The sequence below is a fragment of the Heterocephalus glaber genome, unplaced genomic scaffold (assembly GCF_053883595.1).
Source record: "Heterocephalus glaber isolate CG9 unplaced genomic scaffold, H.glaber_assembly_v1.0 deba00001504, whole genome shotgun sequence".
Classification (NCBI taxonomy): Eukaryota; Metazoa; Chordata; class Mammalia; order Rodentia; family Bathyergidae; genus Heterocephalus; species Heterocephalus glaber.
In genome coordinates this window covers 55,912,374-55,937,813 of record NW_028258324.1, presented here as the reverse complement: position 1 = coordinate 55,937,813, position 25,440 = coordinate 55,912,374, and the positions used below count along the sequence as shown (strand labels likewise).

Sequence of the window (25,440 nt, the reverse complement as noted above, 5' to 3'; positions counted from 1 at the left end):
AGAGACTGGTTCCTTTAAAAAGAAATCAAATATTTCCTACTGGATCAAGAAGAAAGATGCCCTGGAGGCCATCTCAGGAAGCAGGAAGACCCCACTCATTGCATGCTCACAGGTACAAAAGTATAAACCTTTCATTTGAAAAGAAAGCCTCTGAGCGCCCTGTTCCAGAAGGACTTGATTTCTCAGGATTCATTTTACCATGCTCAGTCATCTAAGCACTCAAAAGCCACTGCAGTTGTGGTCCAAGGGGCCTGGTTACAGCTCAAGTTGGCAGCAGGCCTTGGTGTTGTCCATATAATTCCGGTTCTATGGGCATGCAGAGTGCAAGAATTATGGGGTCATGGAGATTTCTACCTAGATTTAAAATGAAGGCCTGTGGACCCAGAAAATTTATGGCAGGGTCTTCAGAGTCCCTGCAGGAGCCCCTGAGATGACAATGCATGAAGCTATGGGAGTGTCTCAGAAGGTGCCCTGGAGACATTAGGAAGTTGGAGGTACCACGAACATGGAACCTCCACCAAGCAAAGTCGCAGGCAATGAACAGAGCCAGGCCGAGAGAGAAACCCTATGGGGTGCAATAGGCAAGGCCATAAGGATGTGGCTGCCCAGGACTTCCGCAACTTACATATCACTACTGTGTGCCTCAGACGCTGGACGTGGAACTACAGAATTTAATGTTTGCCCTGCTGGGTTTCAGTCTTGCTTTTTCCTTTCTATCCCCCATCCTCCCTTTGGGAATGAGAATGCTTAACTTGTACCACTGTATATTAGGAAAATATAATTTCCTTTTTTAAAAATTTTACAAGGGTTCATTGCCTTCAGTCTCAGAGGCTTTGTACTTCGACTTTTGAGCAGTGCTGGAACTGTGGAGACTTTGGGAAAAGGATCACTGCATTTTTAGTTGTACCCAGGATAGTTACCACATAATAGCCAGAATAATAACCTTGGTATTGTGGTTTTTTGCAAATTAAGTATGGTTTAAGAAGATGTAATTAATTAGGTGTCAAGTTGATCAGGTGTGGAATTTTCCCAGTCATTCTCAGTTGTCAACTAGACTAGACTGAGAGACTCCTGGAGAAGTGATGGCGTCATGGGAGAGCCATACTTATCACTGGATTAATTCACTAGTATTCATAGCTGAATGTGCTGTTAGGAGAAGGCGTCCACTTAGGAGCGGGTCATTGATGGCTTGCTTTTGGAGGGTCTATCTCTCACTGGCACTTGTCCCCTGTGTTCTCCTTCCCCACTTCCATGAAGTGAGCAGCTTTGCTCTGCCAGGCCCTTCCACCATGATGTTTCTGCTGTGGAGCCAGCTGAAGAGTATGGACTGAACCCTCTGCAACCATCAGCCAAATTAAACCTCTCTTCCTTTAAGTGATGGGTGCTGGGTATTTTATTCCACCAATGAGAAAGTTGGCCAATGCACACTTGTTATTAATCCTTGTATCCAAGGATTATTCATCAAAACAAGTAGTTCTCATTTGCCTTTAAAAACTTCATGCCTTACCTTCTTTGAATACCGTTAAGTTTATTTCTAGATGCCTCCCCTAAAGCCTCATGTGATCATAAGTGGGGCTTTTGAAGGGTGATTTGATTATAATTGACTTGCTATTAGGAACTGGAGTCTGATTGGAAGGGGTGAGTCACTGGGGACATTGCCTGGAAGGGTTTATCCCCCCTCCCAGCTCCTCCCTTCACTCTCTTTCTCTCCCTGCTTCCCCACCTCCAGCCCATGAACAGTGTCTCCTCTGCTACACCTCTGCGCCATCTTGCCTTGGAATCAGCCAACTATGGACTGAAATGTGAGCCAAAATAACTTTCCAGCATCAAATTGTGGGTGTAGGGTATTTTGTCCTATCAACAAGAAAAGCAACTAAGACAAATACATATGTAGTTTACTGCAGAATGCCCTTTGCAAAGCTACTCTCAAATAAATTTATCAATCTCCAGAGAATCTCTCACTGTGATTTAGGCTGATGGAAATGGGTAGACATGTAAATCAGTAACTCTGACAATTAACCTTAGTTCTAAAAATGAAACAAATCACATACTCTCCTTATTTCTATCTTTTATAATGGGTAAAAATTTGAAAACTGGTCAAAACCAATATGAGCATATAGAAGATGGAAATAATGTCATCATAACCATTGCTTTCCAATTAGCATCATAAATTGAGTTCCCACCAACAGAGGAAAAGAGGATAACCAAAGAAGCATTGAACTGTACAAAAATGACCAGTCTACAAGAGATGAGCAATCCAGCATCTAACTTATCTTTATCTGAGCTCATATATTAATTCTAAAAAATACCATTTGTCGGTCCTCCCTGGGAAGGACTAGATCAAACAACAGACCAAGAAGATACCATCCCCTGAGAACTCAACACAGCTGCCTCACCCCTCTCTGACTTCTTCTCCCTTCCAAGGTCCAGAAACCCTTCTAATGGGCTTCATTCCTACAGGGTGTCTTGCCACAACTTATCTCCCATGAGAGGCACCTTATATACCTGGATGCTAAAGCTGAATTATTTCAAAAGACATCTGCTTGAATGTCTAACATCAAGAAATGAAATGCTGATCATTTCCCTCCAACTTTATAGCACAATTTATGAATGAGGCTGAAGAATCTTCGGCATGTATCATTACCAATAATTTCCCCCAAAATTACACTGACTGCAATTCAATGACCTGGCCAAATTTATAGGCATTAAAGTAGTTTCAACCCATAAACCCAACATAAAACTTGCAAGTCGCATGAGAACTAAGAAAAAGATGAAAAGAGATGTGCAAACCAGGTATTTTCTCATCTCAGCTTGGTCCACTCCTGATTCCACCCTCCGAGGACTCAGCTCTATAATCTCCATGCAGGGTTTCCCACAAGAAGACATGTGTGACTGCTCCTGTGCTTTGGAACTGCTACCTTTGTTGGTTGCTGCCTCCATGGCCACAGGTAGCTGCATCAGGTAATCCACCCTCTCTGTGTAGCGGACTTTTCGGGTCTGGCAGCACTGAATACGTTCTTCCACCAAAAAACGAAAAACATCACTTGGGTTTTCTGAGCCAATGCGATTTCTCTGAAGGTTGGATTGTATTGAGTTAGTACATACAGTAATATTGCACCATGAATAAAAGCTAGTATAACATCAGCTATAAATGTAGTTTAAACAACTGGCTTTACTAAACATTTCCTTTGGACATGACAGTTCACCAATGCACTTTAAGAGCAAAACACTGAAATTTATCTAAAGTCCAAAACTGACAGTTTGGTTAAATAAATTTAGGGCCGGGGATTTAGCTCAGTGGTTCTGGCGCCTGCCTCGCAACCGCAAGGTCCTGAGTTCGATCCCCGGTACCAAAAAAAAAAAAAAATTTTAGTTCAACTGTGAAGCATTATTATGCAGTCAGTAAAAATCACAAGGAAAAGGACTGACATACAAGGAGTTAGAAGAAAGAAGGGAAAGGAGCCAAGTGAAAAAGAAAGGGGGAAAAAATTAGGATTGTCCTGGGAAGATTAAGGTGTGGATGATACAATGTATAAATGCCCTCATGTAGATTATATTCAAGTAAAAAAGAAATCATGCTATATTAGAATATGCAATGGTGTGGCAACAAGCTCATATCAAACTAGGGGAAATCACTGCTTTAAAACAACATACAGAGGAGTCACGTATAACCTGTGTATGTTAACCAGTAGTTCACAGGAGTTGCTATTATCAGGGGGTAGGGGTGCGATTTTCTCCTTTTCCACAAAGAATAGTCTTGTAATCAAGGGAGGAAAGTTGTTTTTATAAAGGGGAAAAAGTTTTACTCAGGAATTTTTAGGAAAATTTTTTAAATACAGTGTTTAATGTGATTTAACTTCATGATGAGCAAAGTGTGATCGTCTCCGAGGGGTAACGGGACACCATGGTGCTTTCAAAGGGCTTCATCCAGAGATGCAAAAAAACTAGCCAGTGAATTAACTGACAAGTGTTCCTACAGTGCCCACAGATTAAAAATACAGAGCAATCCACCAACATCTGGAACCCAGGGTGTGAGGAGCCATCCCATCAAGGGCACGGAGCAGAGAAAGCTGTCAGGAGCCCAGTGAGAGATCAGGTATGGGGTGGGGGGTGGAATCTGTTCAAGCAGAGAGGAGGAGGCCAGGGGCTGGCACCTCTCACTCCCTCTGCACTTTTCTGAAGACTTACCTCTACAAGATTCACCAAGTGCAAGAAAAACTCCTGGGCATCTTGTTGTCTGTTAGAGGAGAATTCTGGGTGGCTCTTGCTGACAAAAGCCTTAAACATACGTGGAGAGATCCCATTCTGTTGAGGCTAAAGTGTAAAGATAAAATAGAATTACAATACCCTCATATTCATTAACAGCCCCAAGTGGCAAGCAGAGAAGGGCTTACCATAAGCCTCATTTCTCAGAGGAAAGACTGAAGCCCCCCAAAAAAAGGTCCAGGAAGGGCCAACAGTCCCTGGAGATTTAGCATGTCCCAGGCACTGCACCATGAACAGGCTGGGACTCTTCCTGTGCACTCAAAGCTAAGCACAGTGGGGGAGAAATACTCCACTTTCTAAAGACAGGCATGAGACCCATCCTCACAGGACCTGCTACTCAGGGGCCAAACTGAACTGTCCCAACCCATGTCAGGGCCTACTAGAGACAGTTATGAAGGAGGGGCCAGGGGACAGGAGTTAAAGGAGAGGAGCACTCTGTAGCATCCTCTTGAGCTTCCCTAGGGTGCAGGATAAAACCCCTCAGAAAGGTGAAGGTGTTCACAAAACAGAGAAATGGCATCCCATGGCCCAGGAAGCCACTGCACACCTTCTCAAACTCCCAAGTTCCCCCTGCACTGTTTGTGGACAATGTAGAAGGAGCTGTGGGCAGCTTGCAGGGCTTCTGCCCCTCACCTGGAGAAGCAGGAAATGGGCTGAAGGTGCCAGAATGGCAGCACTGGAAGAGCAGGCAGCAGGGGCAACTCTGGCAAAACACGTTGCTGAATTTCCCTTGGGGACAAGGTAGTTCAGAATACCAGGTTCCCCTAAAAAGGACTCTGCACAAGCTGGTGGGCTGTCGGCCAGACTAGGAGGCCCAGGACAAGACCCAGAGTGGAGGGCTATAAAGGTCAGCAGATCAGGGCATCAGGAAAGATCCCTGTAAGGTCTCTGAGGCAGTAAGTGAGGTGGTGGGTCAGGGAGCATCTCTGAAGGACCACAAATGCGTCCCCACAAGAACACTGGCCGTGACATGAGTTACATGGTAGCCAAACAACAATGCAAAACAACTCTGTCTGCTTCTCTAATCTCCCCTCAACCCCAACTCTGGAAAAGTCAGGAGGAGAGAGAAGGAGGCAAAAAAGTGAAGCAAGTACAACAACAACAACAAATATATATTAAGCAAAGGCTAGAAAATATATAGACACTAGCTCTTCGGCACTGCTGTTCTCTAACTCTAGAGCTTGGTGGAAGGGAGACACTTTAAAATGCTTTCCATGTGAGGTGGACTTTTTAATACTGGCAATCTACAGGAAATGGCTGGAAATCTTTCCTGAGATGCACTGAAGCAGCAGAATGGGAAGATTCCACATCACTGTTGGTGACAGAGGTATACAGATGAGCACCTGACATAGCCATTTTCTGAGTGTCCTCCCCCACCCAACTTCAGCCCACTAGTAGCGGTGATACCCCTTACCTCATTAACACAATAACCCTAGGAACTAGGCACCATGTTGGTCTGCATTTAGGGAAATCAAGACCAGCAGAGAAGTGGCAGATCAGTCTTTCAACTCAAAATGGTCTTAAGGGCCAGAATGCCATGCAGCTTGCAAAGTAGAAACAGAGGGGACTCCAGGTTCAGTTCAGACTCCGGTTCCAGGCTGTTTGTAGTAAAATCAGAGACATGAGCCTTCCAGCCCATACCTGATTTCAGGGAAACAAGCCTCACATGAATGTGCACAGCCGAGCCAGAGGCAATTCCTGTCCTCTCTGCATACGGTGTGGCTGCTGCTTGCGTACTTTTGATAAAACCTCCATTTGCTCAGCTTGCAGGCTACTTTCTCCTCTTCTGACATCAATCTGGGCCATCATTTGGCTCATAGCACCAACTGCCTTCTACTTTCTTGGATTTTTCAACTTCCTCCTGATTCAGCTCCACAGCCTGACTGTGGTTCTTTGCAGGTACAGACTCATCTCATGCCTCTTTGAGTCATCATGGGCATCAGGTCAATGCCTATGCTCTGCAGTCCACCACAGGCCTGCAGAATTGCAGTCAGATGCAATGGATGCTTAGAAGGTCCTTTTATCTATCTCCCTGTAGCCGTAGGGCAGACCTATACATAACATCTCTCCAACGCACACGCCCTAGGCAATTACTTCTCATTTCAATCTGAGGGCTTTTCCTGCCTTGCTGAAAGTATATCTGGCTTAATCATCTAGAATTTACTAACCAGTATGCACAACACCACTTCCCTCTAGGAGTTTACACATGTGTATGAGTGACATATACACAAATCTATAATAAAAGTTAAGGAACACTACAGAGGATCAAAACAGTGCTAGAAGCCCTTACAGAACGCTCCAAAGTGGCATCACTGGGACATCTGAGGTCTTGGAAGCTGCCCATAACAGACCATAACATACATACACAGCTTTCTGTATACTTCCAGTGAGGCAGAAAGAGCTACCAAACATAATGGATAATTATTGTAAAATATTTATGAATGAACTCTGTGCTAAAACCTTTTTTGAAACTTGTGTGAAATTGTCCCTGCTTAAAAACTCTGGGTGGCAGGTCCCTAGTCACATGGAACACGCCGAATCAGCCCGCTGCAGATAGGCAGGTCTGCGGACACCCTATCAAGGTCCCGAGTCAGGCGGAACACGCCGAATCAGCCGGCGAACAATCCACTGGACCACCCCACACACACAACCAACCAACCCCCCGCCCCCCCCCCCGCCCGCTTCTCGGTACAGCCACCTGGTTCCACACTACAAAGATCCAGAGGACACCGGACCACCAGACCATGGTACTGAGTCCCGCTGCTCCCAGCCCAGAGGTAGGGGCTTCTGGGCTGCCGTCCCACTGCTCCTGGTCCAGAGGAAGGGGCTTCCCGGCCACCATCCCTCCCGCTGCTGCCAGCCCAGAGGAAAGGGCTTTTGGGCCACCTTCTGTCCCGCTGCTCTTGGCCCAGAGGAAGGGGCTTCCCAGCCACCATCCCTCCCGCTGCTCCCAGCCCACAGGAAAGGGATTTTGGGGCAACAGCCCTACCCCTGCTCCCGGCCCCTGTCCCACCTCTCCCAGCTCAGAGGAGGTAATCAGTGCAGGCAACAACAGCCCCTCCCCCTAGTCGAAATGAGAAAACACGTAAATAAGTCTCAAAACCAGACTTCCAGATCACCTACAGCAACCCCAAAGGGAAATGAGATGGAACACTCTGATACTCAACCACCTGGACCCACTGAACGGGCAACAAAAGGGGATCTGGAAAAAATGAAATCAGAAATAATTTCTCAGATAACAGGAGAAATTGTGCCCCTAGTGCAAGACATGATTAATAAATCCAGAGAGGAGCTCAGGAACATGATGGAATCCCAACACAGGAAACAAATGGAATCCATAAAACAGATGCAAACAGATTTCCAGGACATGAAAAACTCCACTGAAAGTCTACACAGCAGAATGAGCCAATGTGAGGACAGAATTTCAGATATAGAAGATAAGATTGCAATTAGTGACCAGGAAAAGAAAAATTGCTTCAAAATGATAAGGGAACATGAGAAATCAATCCAGCAGCTGCTAGATGATGCAAAGAAGAATAACATAAGACTGATTGGAGTCAATGAAGAAACAGGAGAGAGTGCAGATGACATAAAAGATATCTTCACAGAAATAATGGCAGAAAACTTCCCAAGCAGGGGAAAAGAGCTTGACATACACATAAGTGAGGCATATAGGACTCCAAATAGCCTTGATCAAAAAAATCTACACATACGCATATAATTGTGAAGATTCCAGAAACTCAACAGAAGAACAAAGTTCTCCAAGCAGTTAGAGAAAAGAAACAAATCACATACAAAGGAAAGCCCATCAGAATCACAGCAGACTTCTCAACACAAACCATCAAGGCAAGATGAGCTTGGTGTGACTTATTCCAAGCCCTAAAAGAAAACAGCCTCCAACCCAGACTGATGTACCCTGCAAAACTATCTTTCAAAATGGATGGAGAAATAAGATACTTTCATGACAAAGAGCACCTTAGGAACTTCATGAACACCAAACCAGCACTCCAAAGAATTTTACACAATACCCTAGGAACAGACATTGAGGATCACAACCTCAGGAAGCAAAGCAGAATGAACCCATCTGGCATGACAAGAAATTAAATGTAAAGGGGGAGAACCTAACAAAAAGAAAAGGTCATGGCAATGACAAGTCAACACGTTTCAGTTATAACCATCAATGTTAATGGTCTCAATTCACCAATCAAAAGAAATAGACTGGCAGAATGGGTCAAGAAGCAAAATCCAACAATATGCTGCATACAAGAAACACACTTCATTCAAAAGGAAACTCATAGACTGAAAGTTAAAGGGTGGAAAACAATACTCCATGTGACAGGAACCCGAAAAAAAGCAGGAGTAGCTATCCTCTTGGCAGATCAAGTCGATTTCCAACCGACACTGATTAAAAGAGATGAAGAAGGACACTACATCCTTGTAAAGGGAAGAATCCAAGAGGAAGAGATGACAATCATAAATATCTATGCACCAAACACTAGTGCACCCAACTATATAAAACAAATGCTAACGGACATGAAAAGTCATATATGCACCAATACAGTTGTAGTGGGGGACCTCAACACTCCACTGTCACAAATAGATAGATCAACTAGACTAAAAATAAGTAATGAAATACTAGAACTCAATCAAACTCTTGAACAAATGAACTTAACAGATGTTTACAGAGTCTTCCACCCCCACAAAATCAGAATACACATTCTTCTCAGCTGCATATGGGCCATTCTCCAAAATAGACCACATACTCACACATAGAACATGTTTAAGTAAGTGCAAAGGAATTGAAGTTATCCCCTGTATATTATCAGACCATAGTGCAATGAAATTGGAGATCCATAGCAAAAGAAACTCAAAAAATTTCATAAACACGTGGAAATTGAACAACACACTTCTGAATAACCAATGGGTCACAGAGGAAATTAAAGAAGAAATCAGACAGTTCCTTCAATTAAATGACAATGACAATACAACATATCGGAATCTATGGGACACAATGAAAGCAGTCTTATGAGGGAAATTCACAGCAGTGAATATGCATATTAGGAAAACAGAATGAGCCCAATTAAACAACCTGATGCTGCACCTCAAGCTTCTAGAAAAAGAAGAGCAGGACAACCCCAGAGCTCACACAAGGGAGGAAATTTTAAAGATCAGAGGAGAAATCAATGCAATGGAGACTAAGAGAATGATACCAAAAATCAATGAAGCCAAGAGTTAGTTCTTTGAAAGAATCAACAAAATTGACAAACCCTTAGCCAATCTTGTCAGAAAAAGGAAAGAAAAGGCCCAAATCCATGCAATTAGGAATGAAAAGGGTGAAATTACAACAGATCCAGCAGAAATCCAGAGGATCACCAATACCTCCTTCCAGAACCTATACGCCAATAAGATGGACAACACAGAAGAAATGGACAGATTCCTAGATACATATGAATTACCAAAGTTGAATGAAGAAGACCTAAAAATTCTGAACAACCCAATTTCAACCAATGAAATTGAAAATGTAATTAAAAACTTATCAACTAAGAAAAGCCCAGGCCCTGATGGCTTCACTGCTGAATTCTACAAGACATTTAGAGAGGAACTGCTGCCACTACTGTTTAAACTCTTCAATGAAATTGAAAGGGAAGCAATACTCCCAAATTCATTCCTGGAAGTAAGCATCACCTTGATCCCCAAAGCAGAGAAAGACCCAATTGAAAAGGAGAATTATAGGCCAATCTCACTAATGAACATAGATGCAAAAATCCTTAAGAAGATACTGGCAAACAGAATGCAGAAAATCATCCAGAAGATCATACACCCTGATCAAGTGGGATTCATCCCAGGGATGCAGGGATGGTTCAATATACGAAAATCAATCAATGTAATACACTATATCAATAGAGCCAAGGACAAAAACCATATGATTATCTCCATAGATGCAGAAAAAGCATTTGACAAAATCCAACATGCATTTATGATAAAAACCCTACAAAAAATTGGAATAGATGGTCTCTACCTCAAACTGATAGAAACCATCTATGAAAAACCAACAGCCAATATCATACTAAATGGTCAAAAACTGGAATCCTTCACACTCAAATCAGGAACAAGACAAGGATGTCCACTATCACCACTCTTGTTCAATATAGTTCTGGAAACATTAGCCATGGCAATTAGACAAGAGAAAGAAATAAAAGGAATAAAGATAGGAAATGAAGAAGTCAAATTGTCATTATTTGCAGATGACATGATACTCTATATAGAAGACCCCAAGAACTCCACCAAAAGTCTTCTAGATTTAATAACCAAATTCAGTCAAGTAGCTGGTTACAAGGTCAACACACAAAAATCAATAGCTTTCCTCTACACCAATGACAGACTCACTGAGAGAGAAATAGGGCAAATAATTCCTTTCACAATAGCATCCAAAAAACTGAAATACCTAGGAATCAACCTAACAAACAAAATCAAAGACCTCTTCTCTGAAAACTATGGCACTCTGAAAGGAGAGATTGAAGATGATATCAGAAAATGGACAGACATTCCCTGCTCCTGGGTAGGAAGGATTAATATAGTGAAAATGGCCATACTTCCAAAGCTGCTATATAGATTTAATGCAATTCCAATTGAGATCCCAGCAGCATACTTCATAGACCTTGAGAAAACAATCCAAAAATTCATTTGGAACAAGAAGAGACCCAGAATAGCAAAAGCAATTCTAGCTAACAGAGACATGGCAGGGGGTATCACAATCCCCAACCTGCAACTATACTACAAAGCTACTGTGATAAAAACAGCATGGTACTGGCAAAGAAACAGGCTTGAGGACCAGTGGAACAGATTAGAAGATGCAGAAACAACGCCAGACAACTCAGTCATCTCATCTTAGATAAAGGAGCCAAACACCCTCACTGGAGGAAAGATAGTCTCTTTAATAAATGGTGCTGGAAAAATTGGGCTTCAACTTGCCAAAGATTAAAACTAGACCTATATCTCTCACCATGCACTAAACTAAAATCAAAATGGATTAAAGATCTAAATATTAAAATAGAAACCCTGAACCAGTTGGAACAGAGGTTAGGTGGAACCCTTGAAGACATTGGTGTAGAAAAAGATTTTATGAACAAAACCTCAGTTGCCCGTGAACTAGCACAATCAACAAGTGGGATCTCTTCTTATTAAAAGGCTTCTGCACAGCAAGAGAAACCACCAGCAGTGTGAAGAGACAACCCACAATGTGGGAAAAAATCTTCACCTGCTCTTTCTCAGACAAAGGTCTACTATCTCGAATCTATAAAGAACTTAAAAAGATCAGACCTCCCAAATTTAAAGACCCAATCCAAAAATGGGCATCTGAAATCAACAGACATTTCTCAGACAAAGAAGTAGAAATAGCAAATAAATACATGAAAAAATGTTCAACAACACTGGTCATTCGAGAGATGCAAATGAAAACAACGCTGAGATTCCACTTCACTCCAGAAAGAATGGCTGCTATCATGAAATCAACCAATAACAAATGCTGGTGGGGCTGTGGGGAAAGAGGAACCCTGCTCCACTGCTGGTGGCAGTGTAGACTGGTGCAACCACTGGAAATCAGTATGGAGATACCTCAAAGAACTAGGACTGGAAGTCCCATTTGACCCCGCTATTCCACTGCTGGGGATCTTCCCCAAAGAATTAAAAGAATCATACCACAGTAATATATGTGCGCCCATGTTCATAGCAGCACAGTTTGTAATAGCTAAAACTTGGAAACAGCCCAAATGCCCATCAACTGGAGACTGGATAAAGAAAATGTGGTTTTTTTATAAAATGGAGTACTGCTCAGCCATAAAAAATGAGAAATTAGAGACATTTATAGCTAAGTGGATGCACATTGAGGCAATACTCTTAAGTGAAATAAATAGGACACACGTGTGTAAATACCGAATAGTTTCTCTGGTGTGAGAAACTGAAAGTGTAAATAAGGACTAAATGTATAATAGGTAATGTGAAATAGGAAGAAAAGGGGCAAAGGGGAAGGAAGTGGGAGGGCTAGGGGAATGGATAGAAGGGAATGGGATTAATATGAGAAAATGGAAAAATAGGAACAAAATCTTTGTAAATAGGGAGGACTGGAGGGGTTGAAGGGAGGGCTGGGCAAGGGTGAAAAATAAGAACCAAGAGAGACTATGTAAAGGTGCAAATTTCCAATGATGAATGTCATTATATTGTATACCTAAAATGTACCAATGATTAGAATGAATAATCGATAATGCAAAATAGGAAGAAAAGGTCCAAAGTGGTAGGGGTAGTGGGAGGTGCAGGGGAAAGGAAAGAAGGGAAAGGAAAAATGATGAGAAATGGAAAAAATGGAAATAAAGTCTTTGTAAATAGGGAAGCGTGGAGGGGGTGAAGGGAGGGCTAGGAATGGGGAAAAAAATAAGAACCAAGATGCATTATGTAAAGGTACAATTCCCAATGAGAAATGTAATTGTGTTGTATACCTACAATGTACCAATAAAAGAATTTAATTAAAAGAAAATCTCTGGGTGGGCCTCCTCCCTCTTGTGGGGGCAGCCTGCTCCCAGAGAGTTAGAAGTTAGCCTTAAGTTTGTCTATCTAAGTACCCCATACCTAATGCTGCTATACCACACCCTTGCTACATTCTGTAATTGCAACTTATGCTACCCTTGCCACCTAATGCTGCTTTGTCATGCCCTGGGCACATTCTGGTGTATAATCTCAAGTTAAGCTGCCCTGTAAAAGGTATTAAAAGAAGAAACTGTCTTAACTCATGGTCAGCCTAGAAGGACTCATTTCCTGAGGCTGCTCTTGCCTGGCAATAAACTTTTTTATTTTACCCTACTCTCCTGTCTCTGGAAGGTCATTTCGACTCCCTGCCACAACACCAGGACTGCATGAAGCCCAATGTATACCTGATCTAATTAATTTTTACTCCCTGTATATACAACTCCCAAAAGCTAAAAGTTGTAACCTTCTTCACTAGCAATGCTGGTGTATATCTACATGGTATCAGCTGACACAGCATGGAATAATGATGCCTTGTCTTTGCATAATAGCTGACATGTACGCATCCATTTGACAGATACATAGTGAGTGCTGTAAAATGTCAGGTACTATTCTAGATGCTTAGACAAACAGTAGGAATTAGGCACAGTTCTTAACACTTTAAATGTGTATTTTGCTTAAATCCTCCAACCCAATTAGGAGATGATGATTACTATTATCTCTACTTGACAGAAGGAGAAAATGAGCCACAGATGCATTAAGTAACCAGTCCAGGGTCACATAACTAGAAAAGTGTCTCTGCTCCCTCTCTTTAGGGTCCTGGTATTGTTTGCGACACACATCATCCTAGCTCTCATCTCTGAGTCCAACCTACTAGTTGCTAGAAAGAGAAGACCATATGGCTTAGACTCTGCATAAGCCTTCTTCAAACCCTGGAGCCAACATTCCAGGTCATTCCAGCCATTATTTCTCCCTTCTCAACAGTATGAAAGCACCACTGGAAATAAATCTTTTCACCTTTGCGCACTTTCTGTTCAGGCATTCATACAAAAGTGCATTCACTTCTGCTGATGGTAGTGTTATTTCTTTCAAGCCGTGATTCAAGTTTGGTGTGGCTGCCAGTCCCTAACACACTGGAAAGTTCAACAAGCCAGTATATTCTAAAGAACTGGCTGCTGCTCTGCACTACTATGTGGCCATACAATTGGGAGATGTTTCAACAGAGACCATGGTGACAAACACCAGAAACAGCCCCATGTCTGGACTGTGGCCCAGACTTACTCATTCCCTTTTGGGTCCACTTCATTTCTTTGTCTTCCCTTGACTGACCTCTTTTAGTCCTTTGTTCAACCATCAAGCTATTGCTTGAGCACTGCTGATCACCTGGCAATTATTCGCAAGAGCTCCCTAACCACAGAGATGCTACCTCTTTCTCTGTGTCCTGCTGCAGCCCAGCAGGAGCTGTGCATTTCAGCTCAAACTCAGCCACTCCATGCTTGATGCCTTCACCATCAGTTGGCCCCATCTGCCCACACCACTGTATCTCTGATTTCAGAGGGGAAGGTCTTTCTAATTCCCATGCTCAGCTATTGTTACGTTCAATGCACATCTAGATATTAGAAAGTCAGGCTCTAAAAAGGTTGAGCCTGAATCTAATAAAGCCTCCAGATCTAACTACCAGCTTATAAGAAACACAAATGAGCAATACCTCCAGGAAGCAATCTTTAGAGCAATCTTAGGGCCAAGGATCCAGCTCCTTCAACAAATCAAGAGCTTGCAAAAAGAAAAGGAGAGGGACTTTAGAAAAGTATCTTTTGATGCTACAGGAAAAAAATCTGAATATGGACTGGGCATTAGATGATACTGAAAAATGGTTGTTAATATTGTTGATGTGCTTTTAGCACTTCAAATGGTTTTCAGCATGGCACTTATGTTAAATGAAAAAAAGAAGATATAGTTACAGGTAGATACTAAATATTTTCAGGTTAAAAGGAAGCTGTTGGAGCTGTAGAATTTAATTTGATACTTTTCCTCCAACTAGTGACAGGATCATATGGCTTTTTCCTTTCCTCTGTTTAAATGATGACTTATGGGGGTGGATCTTCCAATGCTGAATCAACACTGCCATCCCCATAATAAAACCACTTTCTACATAATGCCAGATCTGACTTCTGAGAGTTTGTTTTGTTAAACAAATTTCTATGTTCATAATTTTTTCTTTTATTATCTTTATCCAGTTTTAGGATTAGCACAATGTTGAGTTCCTAAAATGAGGGGAGAAGTGTTCCTTCTTTTTTCTGCTTTAAATGTTTGATATAATTTATCAGTTAAAATGTATATGAGCCTGCTGTTGTCATATAGGTAGGTTTTCAAGCTAGGAATATACTTTCTTTAATAGGTGCTATTCAAATTTTATATTTCCTCCAGAGTTAGTTTCATTAATTTGTCTTCCAAGGTACTTCTTAGAAGTTGTCAAATTTATTTCAAAAAAGATTTTTGTAATATGCTTTCTATATCCTTTTAAATTCTGCAAAATCTGTGGTAATGTCTCCTAGATCTTGATATTGCAATTTTAAAAATGTATAATTGATATTGTGTAATAGGAAGTGAAGGTCTAAAGGAGCAGGGGAAGTGGGAGGGGTAGGGGAAAGGAAAGAAGGGAAAAGAAAAAATATGAGAAAAGGAAAAAAACAGAAACAAAGTCTTTGCAAACAGGGAAGGGTGGAGGGGGTGAAGGGAGGGCAGGGGAAAAGGAAAAAAATAAGAACCAGGATACTCATGTAATGGTACAAGATCCTAATGATGAATGTAACTGTGTTTTATACCTAAAATGTACCAATAAACTTAATGGGGGGGAAATTTAAAAAGGAAGCTATTCAGATTTTGTGTTAAAATACTGCAGGAAAGGGAAGGGAGCAGAAGGGAAGGAGGAAAAGAAATGGTAAAGGGAGAATTTACTTTAGGGAGATTGATGGAACCATATTGGCAGAACGGTGATTATTGAAACTGCACAGTAGCTACATGAGGATTCATTATACTTACTCTTTACTTTTATGTATGGATGCAAATTTCAATAATTTTTTTTTTGGTACTGGGGATCAAACTCAGGACCTTGCACTTGCGAGGCAGGAGGCAGAACCACTGAGCTAAATCCCTGGCCACAATAATTTTCTTTGCATTTCAGACGATGCAAAGAAAAATAACATAAGACTGAATAAGACATTTCCTTAAAACCCAAAATAAAAACCAAAGAGTTGACTTAAAGAAAGCACATTTCCTACTTGACAGTGGGTCAGTGACATCACCTGAGTGTCCCACAAGATGAGAGAGAGGCCAAAAGTGACCAGGAGTCAGATCTGCCCTCAGGGAACATATGCTCTCAGGGGTGAGCTGGCTCTTGGGCACAAGAGTTCTAAACACTTTAGAATAGAAAGGCCAAAAGAATCTTCAAAATTGCAGCCACCTAGGGAACCTGTCATATTAATAGGATACTGTACTTACTTTCTCCATCAGCAATTGCAAAACAAATTAGCTAAAATTAGAGAGAGCACTGCAGTGTTGGGAATCTCTTGCAGATGCTTACACAGCACTTTCTGTTTAACCCAGGCCCCAGGAAGACACCCAGACACATCCACGCAGATTCCCCTGAGCTTAATACCTTCATTAATAAGCAAGCAGTAAGACCAGGGCTTTCCACATGTTACAACAATGACAATGCTCACAGAGATACTTATAAGACTATAGGAAGAAAAGAAGGAGATATATTTTATATATATATATATGTCAGCCTGTCCCTAAAAAACAGATTATGCAGTCTGTGGATTTAAACTTTAAACCTTGAACCTTGGACCTTGGACCACTAGTTCCTACCCCAAGTTCAAACCCCAAATCTCTCAAACTATTCATATTCTAACCTAGGAAAACAGGTTAATGAAAATAAAGGTCTTATATTTAGAACCAAAGTTGTATCACCTCACACAGAACACTGCTTATGTTGATAAATTGAGACCAGCAGTTATGTGTCAAGGATTATTTAGATGGGAAATCAAATAAACTGTCAATAAACATACTTTACTCAGAGTTACAATTATTTAAAACATGTCTTCAGAAGGAGAAACAACTTAGAGTATTCAATTTCAAAATGTTTGAAAACTTAATATGCTTACAAAAATCAGGAATACTTTTTTTCTTCTTTGATTTGATGTCTCACTATACTACCCAGGTTAACCTTGAATTTCTGTGCTTAAGTGATCCTCCAACCTCAGAATAAAAATGTGCTTTTAGAATGTGAAAATTTTACCTACTATAAATGCAATTTAATCTTATAGATTAATTCAACAGAGCACAGTGGTACAACACCTACCTAGCCAAAACGAGGCCCTGAGTTTGAATCCCAGCAGCAAAACAAATACATCCAACAAATAGAAATGACAGGAACCAAAACAAATACTGCAAGTCTTTTTTATAAATGAAAGTGTTTGTTAAGCAAGCATATATTTTAAAAACTAGACTTTACCTTAGTCTGTAGCAGACCAAGTCCACAAGCGTATGTTCTAGAAATGACCCAAGATACAAGACAGAGGTTAAAAAGAAAGAAAAAAGAAAAAGATACATGCTATTGAGCTTTTTGCAAACTTAAAACACCCCTTTTTTGTCACCCTCCCACTACCACCCCTCTCTCTCTGAAACAAGCCATGGAAGAGCTCAGAAACAGAGAGAAGTACCACGATCAGAGCTGCAGATACCAAAACCAGACGGTGTGAGGTAGTTCCAAGCTCTGACACTCAACAGCTCTGTAACTTTAGGCGACTTCTCTATATCAGTTTCTGCATCAGTTAATAGAGAGGAAGAGCCTGACCATTTTTACAAGCACAGTGCGATGCTAGTCATTAGTATCACTGTTGGTGGTAGCCTTGTAAAAGCTCTCTCTGCCAATGCCTCTGGCCCATGTCTCACACTCTCTCCTCCAGCACATGCTCTTCTCATAATCTATTCCTTCTCTGCTTTAGTGCATCTTCTTTCCTGTCTTGGGGCATTTAAGGCTCATGTACAAGTCACAAACACCAGAGGCCTGGGACAGGACCTCCTGACCAAAGAGCTCCTGATAACTAAGAAAAGAAAGATTCTCACAAATGGGTTCCTTGGAAACCAATTGCCAGTGAAAATCCTGATTCCTCAGAAGGTTAATTCCCTGTACTGTCCAAGGGAGTAGAGGTTTCTCCTATGAATTATCTGTTTGAGCAACCCCTGAAAACACACACACACTCAGGAACACAAAGGAAACCTACAATCAGTTCAAGACCTGTTTTGAATGTTAAAGGAACTGACTGATGCTTGGGCCAACAACTGACTGGTCCATTTCTCTCCTGCTGGATGGGCTTCCCTAACACCTTAAAGATGTACACTGTATACTGATCATATTCAGGACTCTTTATTTTTAGTGGAAACTGAATCCAGGATCTTCACACTGAGCTACATCTTCAACCCTTTTTTTATTTTTTATTTTTGAGACTAAGCCTCACTTAGTCATTAAGTTGCCCAGGCTGGGCTCAAACTTGCAACCCTCCTGCCTCAGCCTCCCAGAGTCAGGACTCTTTCTTTAAGATCATGAGGCCTCAAAGCTGAGAAGGATTTTATAAGTCATCTAGACCAAAGGTCACAAATACCCAGAATACCAACCAAGTCACAAGTCACAAAGGCACTGGCCACCAGGGATTGCCATAGGGCTCCAGCTGCCTTTGCAAGGTTGAGACTCCCAGGAGTTCTGAGTGCTTAAGAGAAGCTGGAAACTCAGATTTTATGTGCAAGCCAAGCAAAACATACTTGTGGACCAGATGTGGCCCAAATGCTACCAGTTTACACACTTCAATCCAAAATGAGCAGAGCTTCCTGCCCAGGAGTCCATGCTCTGGAGGTCCACAGAGCTACTGCAGCCACACAGAGCTACACAGCAGCCACTGGATGCAAAGGGGAAGAGAAAGGCTCCATGGGGGCACTATCTGTAGAGTAAATAAACAATGCCTGGCTCGTGTAAGAACTACTTTTTTCTAATGGAAAAGGATGTTACAACACTAACAGAAACAACCTTTACTTCCAGACACTGCTAAATTAATGACTTTGCATTTTCATATTTCTTGAAATTTGGAGATTCCAAAAACAATAATCACATAACACACACAGATTTTATCATCATTACAGAGCATACCCCGTAAAAATATTCATCATCACCACCTCAACCCATCCTGCCAGGCAAATGCTGAGACGGACTGTTCCATGTCTTGTCCAATCTGCAGCTCCCTGCAGAGTCAGGGAGGGAACCAGGCTCCTGATGAACACCCAGGATAAACATAGTCAAAACAAAAATTTAGACCAAGCTTTTCCACCATCATCTAATCAAAGTTTCACAGAAGTTCAGGGGTAGAAGAAGCCTAGAACCCCAGAGCCCAACCCTCGCCCGAACCATCTCTAACACTATACCCCAAATGAGGGGCTCCACACTCTGGTGCATAAGGAACGCCCTACCTTGCAAGGTGATTTGAAAACATAAGCTCTTCCTGTCCCACACCCCTGGTCTCTTGGGCTCACCATTTGCAATCTGTTTCCCCTCTCTACCTTCTTTATAACCTGCTTTCTTCTCCCCATCTCAAAACACACCCTCTATAGTTCCCCTCATTCACTTCTCTCATTCACTTCCATGTCCATCCACAACCAGCTAACTTTATATGAACAAAAGTATACTTGCCTTTGACCCTTCCTTCTAGTCTATGGCCATTGGTTAAGGATAAACTGCCTCAGAATGGAAGGCCAAATTCTTCAGAGTAGTATTAAGTTAGCTTGCACACTAAGTCAAGAACTACTTAGTGTGTTCTGAAGAAAACATGTTCCAAAGAAACAGTGGGTAGTGGTGAAAGGGGTAAATGTCTCTCAAAATTCTCCTGTGTTCAAAGGTGGAGCTTTCAGGAGGTGACTGGATCACTGGGGAACTTTATTCATCAGTGGATTAATTCACTGATAAGTTCATTGCTAAATGTGCTGTCAGGGAGTGGGGGCTGCTGGAGGAGGTGGGTCATGGCGAGGGGGATGCCGCTGGAGGGCATATCTCTCCTTCTGGCTTTTCCTGATCTCTCTCTCTCTCTCCCTCTCTCCCTCTTTCCCTCTCTCCCTCTCTCCCTCTCTCCCTCTCTCCCTCTCTCCCTCTCCCTCTCTCTCTGCTTCTTGGTCACCGTAGGTTAAATAGCTTTCCTCTGCCATGCCCTTCCATCATGCCCATTCTGCCATGGAGCCAGCCTACCAAGGACTGAACCCTCTTAAACCATGAGCCAAAATAAACCTCTCTTTTAAGTTGTGGGTATTGGGTCTTTTGTCCTGGAAACAGGAACATATGCATGTTCCACTCAAGACATTTGCAGCAATGGGAGCTGAGGGAGCCAAATACAGCCATATCAAAGTGCATTGCACAATTCCGAGCACACCATTCACTATGAGCATAACCCTCTGTAGTTGTGCAACAGAGCAGCCCAAGGAGGAGCCCACTGTGCAGGGACATGGAAATCAGACCAGACTATTAGGCAATCAGCCTGTCTTTCAATTATTCTATCAGTTCACAGTGATCAGCCAACTCAGTTTCTCCTGCATGAGTGTGTTTAAAGACCATGTGGCAACTTATCAAACTCAGGATTACCCAGCCCTCCCTAGAAATTGTGAATCTTCAGCTCCAGGGAGGGGCTGAGGAACCTGGGTGTTGTTTAATAACCAGCCTTTTGAGAAACCACAGCAAACAAACCTGAAACTTTAGAGAAGTTACACACTGTGAGGACCAAGATGATGTTCCCAAGGGAGAAATGTTTATATTTTTATAACAAATTTTCCTTCTGCCTCATTCCTTTTGTCTCATAGTTGTTTCTGGAGATCAAGTATAACAATGGCACACACCTATCAGTGGGGCCACTGTCACCAGAACCCCTAACCCTGGTATTCCTTACCATGATTTTTAGGAGCACAAAGACAGACATCACTCACTGTGAAATTAAATAGCTATTCTGACAGCTTGCTAAATTTATAGGCAGCCTTTACCAAGGCATAGGACACCCACCTGCATGTCAACATGGCAACCCTGGGACACATACCTTGTGCTCCTCCTTCATCACCTGCTCAATGAGCTCAGCTTTCACTGGAGGCTTTGAATACTGGCCTGAGAGAAGGCCGTGTCCTAACTTAGTCCTGGCCAAGAGGGAAACACACACAAAAAAGAGGTTATTTTTGATAGTAAAATTATCTATGAATTCCAACAAGTGCAGCCACTTTGAAGTGAAACATGTTATCTTGATGACTCAAAAATTATTTATTTACTTGACAGTTTACTCTGATTCCATTTTCAAATTTTCCTCAATACTTTACAATTTTCTTAATTTTGTTTTCAGAGCATTTAAAAACTCAGAAAATAAAGCTCAAATAACAAATTGCCTTTAATTCTTCAGCCCAGTGATAACCACTATGAACACTCCATTGGATAATGTTATTTTAAACAATATAACCTGGCACTTACATCTGTGTGTTGAAATCTTGTGTTGGATCTAAAGGCGAGTAGTCAAATATTCTTGGAAGATTTCCTACATACCTAGAAAATGAGAGGTGACAGTTAAAACAGAGTGCGATGGTTAAGCGAGTGTCAACTTGATTGTCTTGGGGTCTGCCCAGAGGATTAGGAAACCACAATTCTGAGTGGGTCATGGTGGTGTCACCTTGAGGTCTGTATCTGGCCCCTTTCTCTCTTGCACTGTTCCCTCGCTCTGTTTCCCAGCCACCATGAACTGAATAGCTTTGTTCCATCTTCCCCTTTCACCATGACATCTCTGCTTTGGAGCCTCCCGATTATGGAGTGAACCCTCTGAAACCGGGAGGCAAATAAACCTCTCCTTTAAATTATGGGTGTCGGGAATTTTTTGCCCTAGCAATGGGAAAGCTAATAGAGGAACTGAGAGAAGAACAGAGATGAAACAATCATTCTCATGAAGATGTTCTTGCCTGTCAAAATCAAGCCATCCACCTAAGGAGAGGCTTTTCCTGAGATCAACCTTCAACTGCCAAACCCATGGGCCGTCTTGAAATGTTAATCCTTCTATCACTGGGTCTCAACACTGGTTGGAAATCAGAATCACTAAAGATTTTCTTCAAAAATTACCAAAGCCAGAGCCACTTGCAGATGTGCCAGTTTCCTAATTTATTATGTTTTTGGACGTAGACTTCTTTTAAAAGTTCCACACATGATTTTAACAGGTCTCCAGAGTTGAGAACACCAGTTTATTCTCTCACAGTCACCACTTTGACTACAAAAAGTAAAGTTAGTGACAACTCTCTCCTTTGACCAAAACTTCAGTCAGGCTCCTCTGAGTACTCTGTCTGGCCAGCCCCAACATGGTCTCCCCTTTCTGTCTGTAGAATCTATTTTGAGTGATCCTGCTGTATCAGTTTAGTGAGAATCCCCATCTTCTCGTCTCACTTGCCCTCAGCAATATTCCTATCAAAATAGTTTAGCCAGATGCCCCGCCTCCTTGATGTTTCCTCTTAGTAATGCTCCATCCAATGCCCTTCACCCTGCTCTTTGGTTATAAAACTCTACTTCTCCTCCCTGGAGTTAGAGTTGCATTCAATCTCTCTAATTCACCAAAGACTTTGGTGCTATAGTCCCTGTACTCATTGTCATGGTCTTCATTGTATAAATCTGTCTCACCATCTTAGCAAGCGCTTGGATAATTTTTTCTTTAAAATTATGAAGTGTCCAATAATCTCAAAATGAATAATAATGTTAGAAACAGTGACAATTACCATTTCTTGAGGGTTTCCTGTAGTAACAAGTAGTCTTCATTACAATCATAAGAGGAAGGGAATGTTATTACCATTATTCCATTTGAGAGATGAGAAATTGGGGTGCAAATTCATTAAGTAGCTTCCAAAGCCCCAAGAAAGGCCCTGCACCACTGGCTCTAACTCACCAGCTGTACCTGCACCCCCTCTCCCTTGAGCAGTACAGAATCCCTCCTTCTGCTGGGTTCATCCTGAGCAAACAGTGCTACTTGAACATCCTAATGCACAATCATTGCTTTCACCACCTTGGTCACTACCTACTTCACACCCTCTACTGTGTGTTCCTCTTTCTCCCTTCAGATTCCAGTTCTCTGACCCTGGGAGTTGTGGAAAGAATGATTCAGAAACAGAGCCCCTTCTCTGGTCCTTCATGCACTCTAATCTGCTTGCTTCTCTGACCTCATCTGCCACCACTCTTCCTCTGCCTACCATGGCCTGGCCATTTGCCCCTCCTGCTGCCCCAGGACACACCAAGCTCACTCGCGCTTCAAGGCCATGCCATCTGCTGTCCCTTCACAGATGCCTGCTTGCTGACTCCTTTTCCGGTCTGCCAGTAGTCACTCGCCTAGACTCAGCCAAAACAAGAGTAGTCACCCCTACCCTTCCTAAACTCTGTATCACCTGTCCCTGGCTGACCCTCTTAGCTTCTTCACATGCATCACTATATATAATTAAGCAATTCATTTCCCTTCTTGTTTATTATCTATCTCTTTAGAGATTTCATACTAGAATGCAACCTCCATGAAGACAGAGGCTTTGTCTACTCAAATCACTGCATCTCCAGCACTAGAACAGCACCTGACATGTAAAACATTCAATGCATAGTTGTTAATGAATACATTCATATCATGTAACCACATAACAAATCCCCCTGACTACCAATAATGAATAGAAAAGGCATTATGATGGTTTGGATGTGCATCCTCTAAAAGCCATGTAGTTTGGTTCCCAGCCTATGGCATTTTCAGGAAGTGGAGAAAACTTTAGGAGGTACAGCCTAGTGTGAGGAAGTTGGAACTTAAGTCACTGGGGTGGACTGTGAAGCCCTGCAAGTTCTCATTCTCTCTGTCTCTCTCCCTCACCCTCTCTCTGGGAGGTTCATGGTCCTTCTCTGCTACAAGTTACCATTATGATGAATTGTGCAACCACAAGTCCAAAACAATAGGTCCAACTGGACAGGAACGAAAACAAAACTGTGAGCCAAACTAAAGCTTTCCTCTTTCTTAAGTTGGTTGTCTTTGGGTACTTTGCCCCAGTGATAGAAAGCTGACTAACAGGCATTCTTGTAAGAAAGTCCTAGCAGAGAACCATGACACACCAGCAGTTAATAACAACCTCCGATTGGATTCCTTAACTACTATAAATATCTAAGTACCTCTGTCCACAAACTCAGAATTTGTATCCCACATTGTACATCTACATCAAAGTTAACAGACCACAAGTCTCTGGGCCAGTCCCATTCAAATGGTTTTTGAATGTGTCACCTGGACAACAAGGTCACAGAGAAATTTTCAAAAGACAGAGAGCCAAACAGATAAGCCAAACTTCAGGGCTGAACTACTTAGATGCACTCGTCATACAGGTGAATTTTTTATAATATACAGCATGATGGACTAGTTCATTAGCTCTCTATGATCCAATTTTCATTGAATTTCCAACCCTGACTAAACAAAACAAAAAACTCAGTGAGAAGATGCACAACAGTGAAAAGGCTTGTGCTTAATACAAGACTGGTAGAGAAGAGCAGATTATAGAGATAAATCTTTGATGTCAGAAAAGTCCGTTTGGCCAGCAATTTACATTCCTTTTCTAACTGATCAAAAATATCCTCCATTACCACAAAATTAAATTAAAATGCAACAGTATGCCTAAGCAATTTTTAAATGTATATTACACCGTCAGTTTGTAACCAAGTGGCCCTCAACGAAAAAGATGTAATTTGGCTACCTGACAATCCAGCCTACTTCTCATTCAGTTTGCACACGCATCTATCCAAATCTGATCCTCACTGAGCATTTGCACTATGCTGTGCATACAGCATCTTCTCCCTCTGTGAGTCACTCTTCCTACTTACAAAACAGAGATACTGTTCCTGGAACTAACACCTCTGAGCTGGCCTACAGGGGGTAAAAAAGAGTTTGAAAAGCGAGTATTTCAATCTAGGGATATCTGCTCAAAGAATGAAAAGAATGAGGGTGAATGTGAATAGTAAGTTCCTCACAGTCTAACATATATGGTGAATGTTTACAAAACAGAATATAAAAATAAAAATTCAATAATATAATAGAAAATTCTAACACTTTTGAAATAAGAGTAGGAAGAGATTCAAATGTTAAATTCAAACCACAGACATGATATACATTTTTTCATTAAAGAAAAAATTCAGAAAGTTAATTCTTGGTCTAACTGTAGCATATAGGAAGAAAAATATTTAATTATAGATTTGTAAAGCACTAAAAATATTGTTGGACTTTGTAAGAAAAGAACACAAGTTTCTTCCACCTTAGTTTAAAAGGAATAATAATTATACAACACCTGCCAGGACATTCGTTCAACATTTTGAAGGCAAATCTTGGAACATGAGTCATATAAGACAGAGTTACATTATTCCCCAGCCAAATGATAATAATACAAGTATGAGATGTGGGTAAGAATCTAAAAATAATAAGGCACACAGTGCACAGCTTTGAAAAGGGTTTCCCATCTCCAGTTTGAAACTTGCTCTTCCAACACTGCCCAACACCTTCTGCCCCCACTTCTCCCGCACATCTGACAGGGGTGTGTCCTCAAGTG

General features: G+C 41.8%; 1 protein-coding gene across 3 annotated transcripts in view; it reads right to left on the bottom strand.

Annotated features, from left to right (window-relative positions):
- Window positions 1-25,440, bottom strand: part of Usp13 (ubiquitin specific peptidase 13) — a 111,082-nt gene that overhangs the window by 34,477 nt on the left and 51,165 nt on the right. For all 3 annotated transcript variants that reach the window (XM_087186560.1, XM_004834639.3, XM_004834640.3), the window contains exons 9-12: window positions 21,329-21,400; window positions 20,910-21,003; window positions 4,189-4,314; window positions 2,919-3,072 (exon numbers count right to left, since the gene is read on the bottom strand). In XM_087186560.1, coding sequence (XP_087042686.1) covers window positions 2,919-3,072; window positions 4,189-4,314; window positions 20,910-21,003; window positions 21,329-21,400 — 446 coding nt within the window. The remainder of the gene's footprint in view (window positions 1-2,918; window positions 3,073-4,188; window positions 4,315-20,909; window positions 21,004-21,328; window positions 21,401-25,440) is intronic.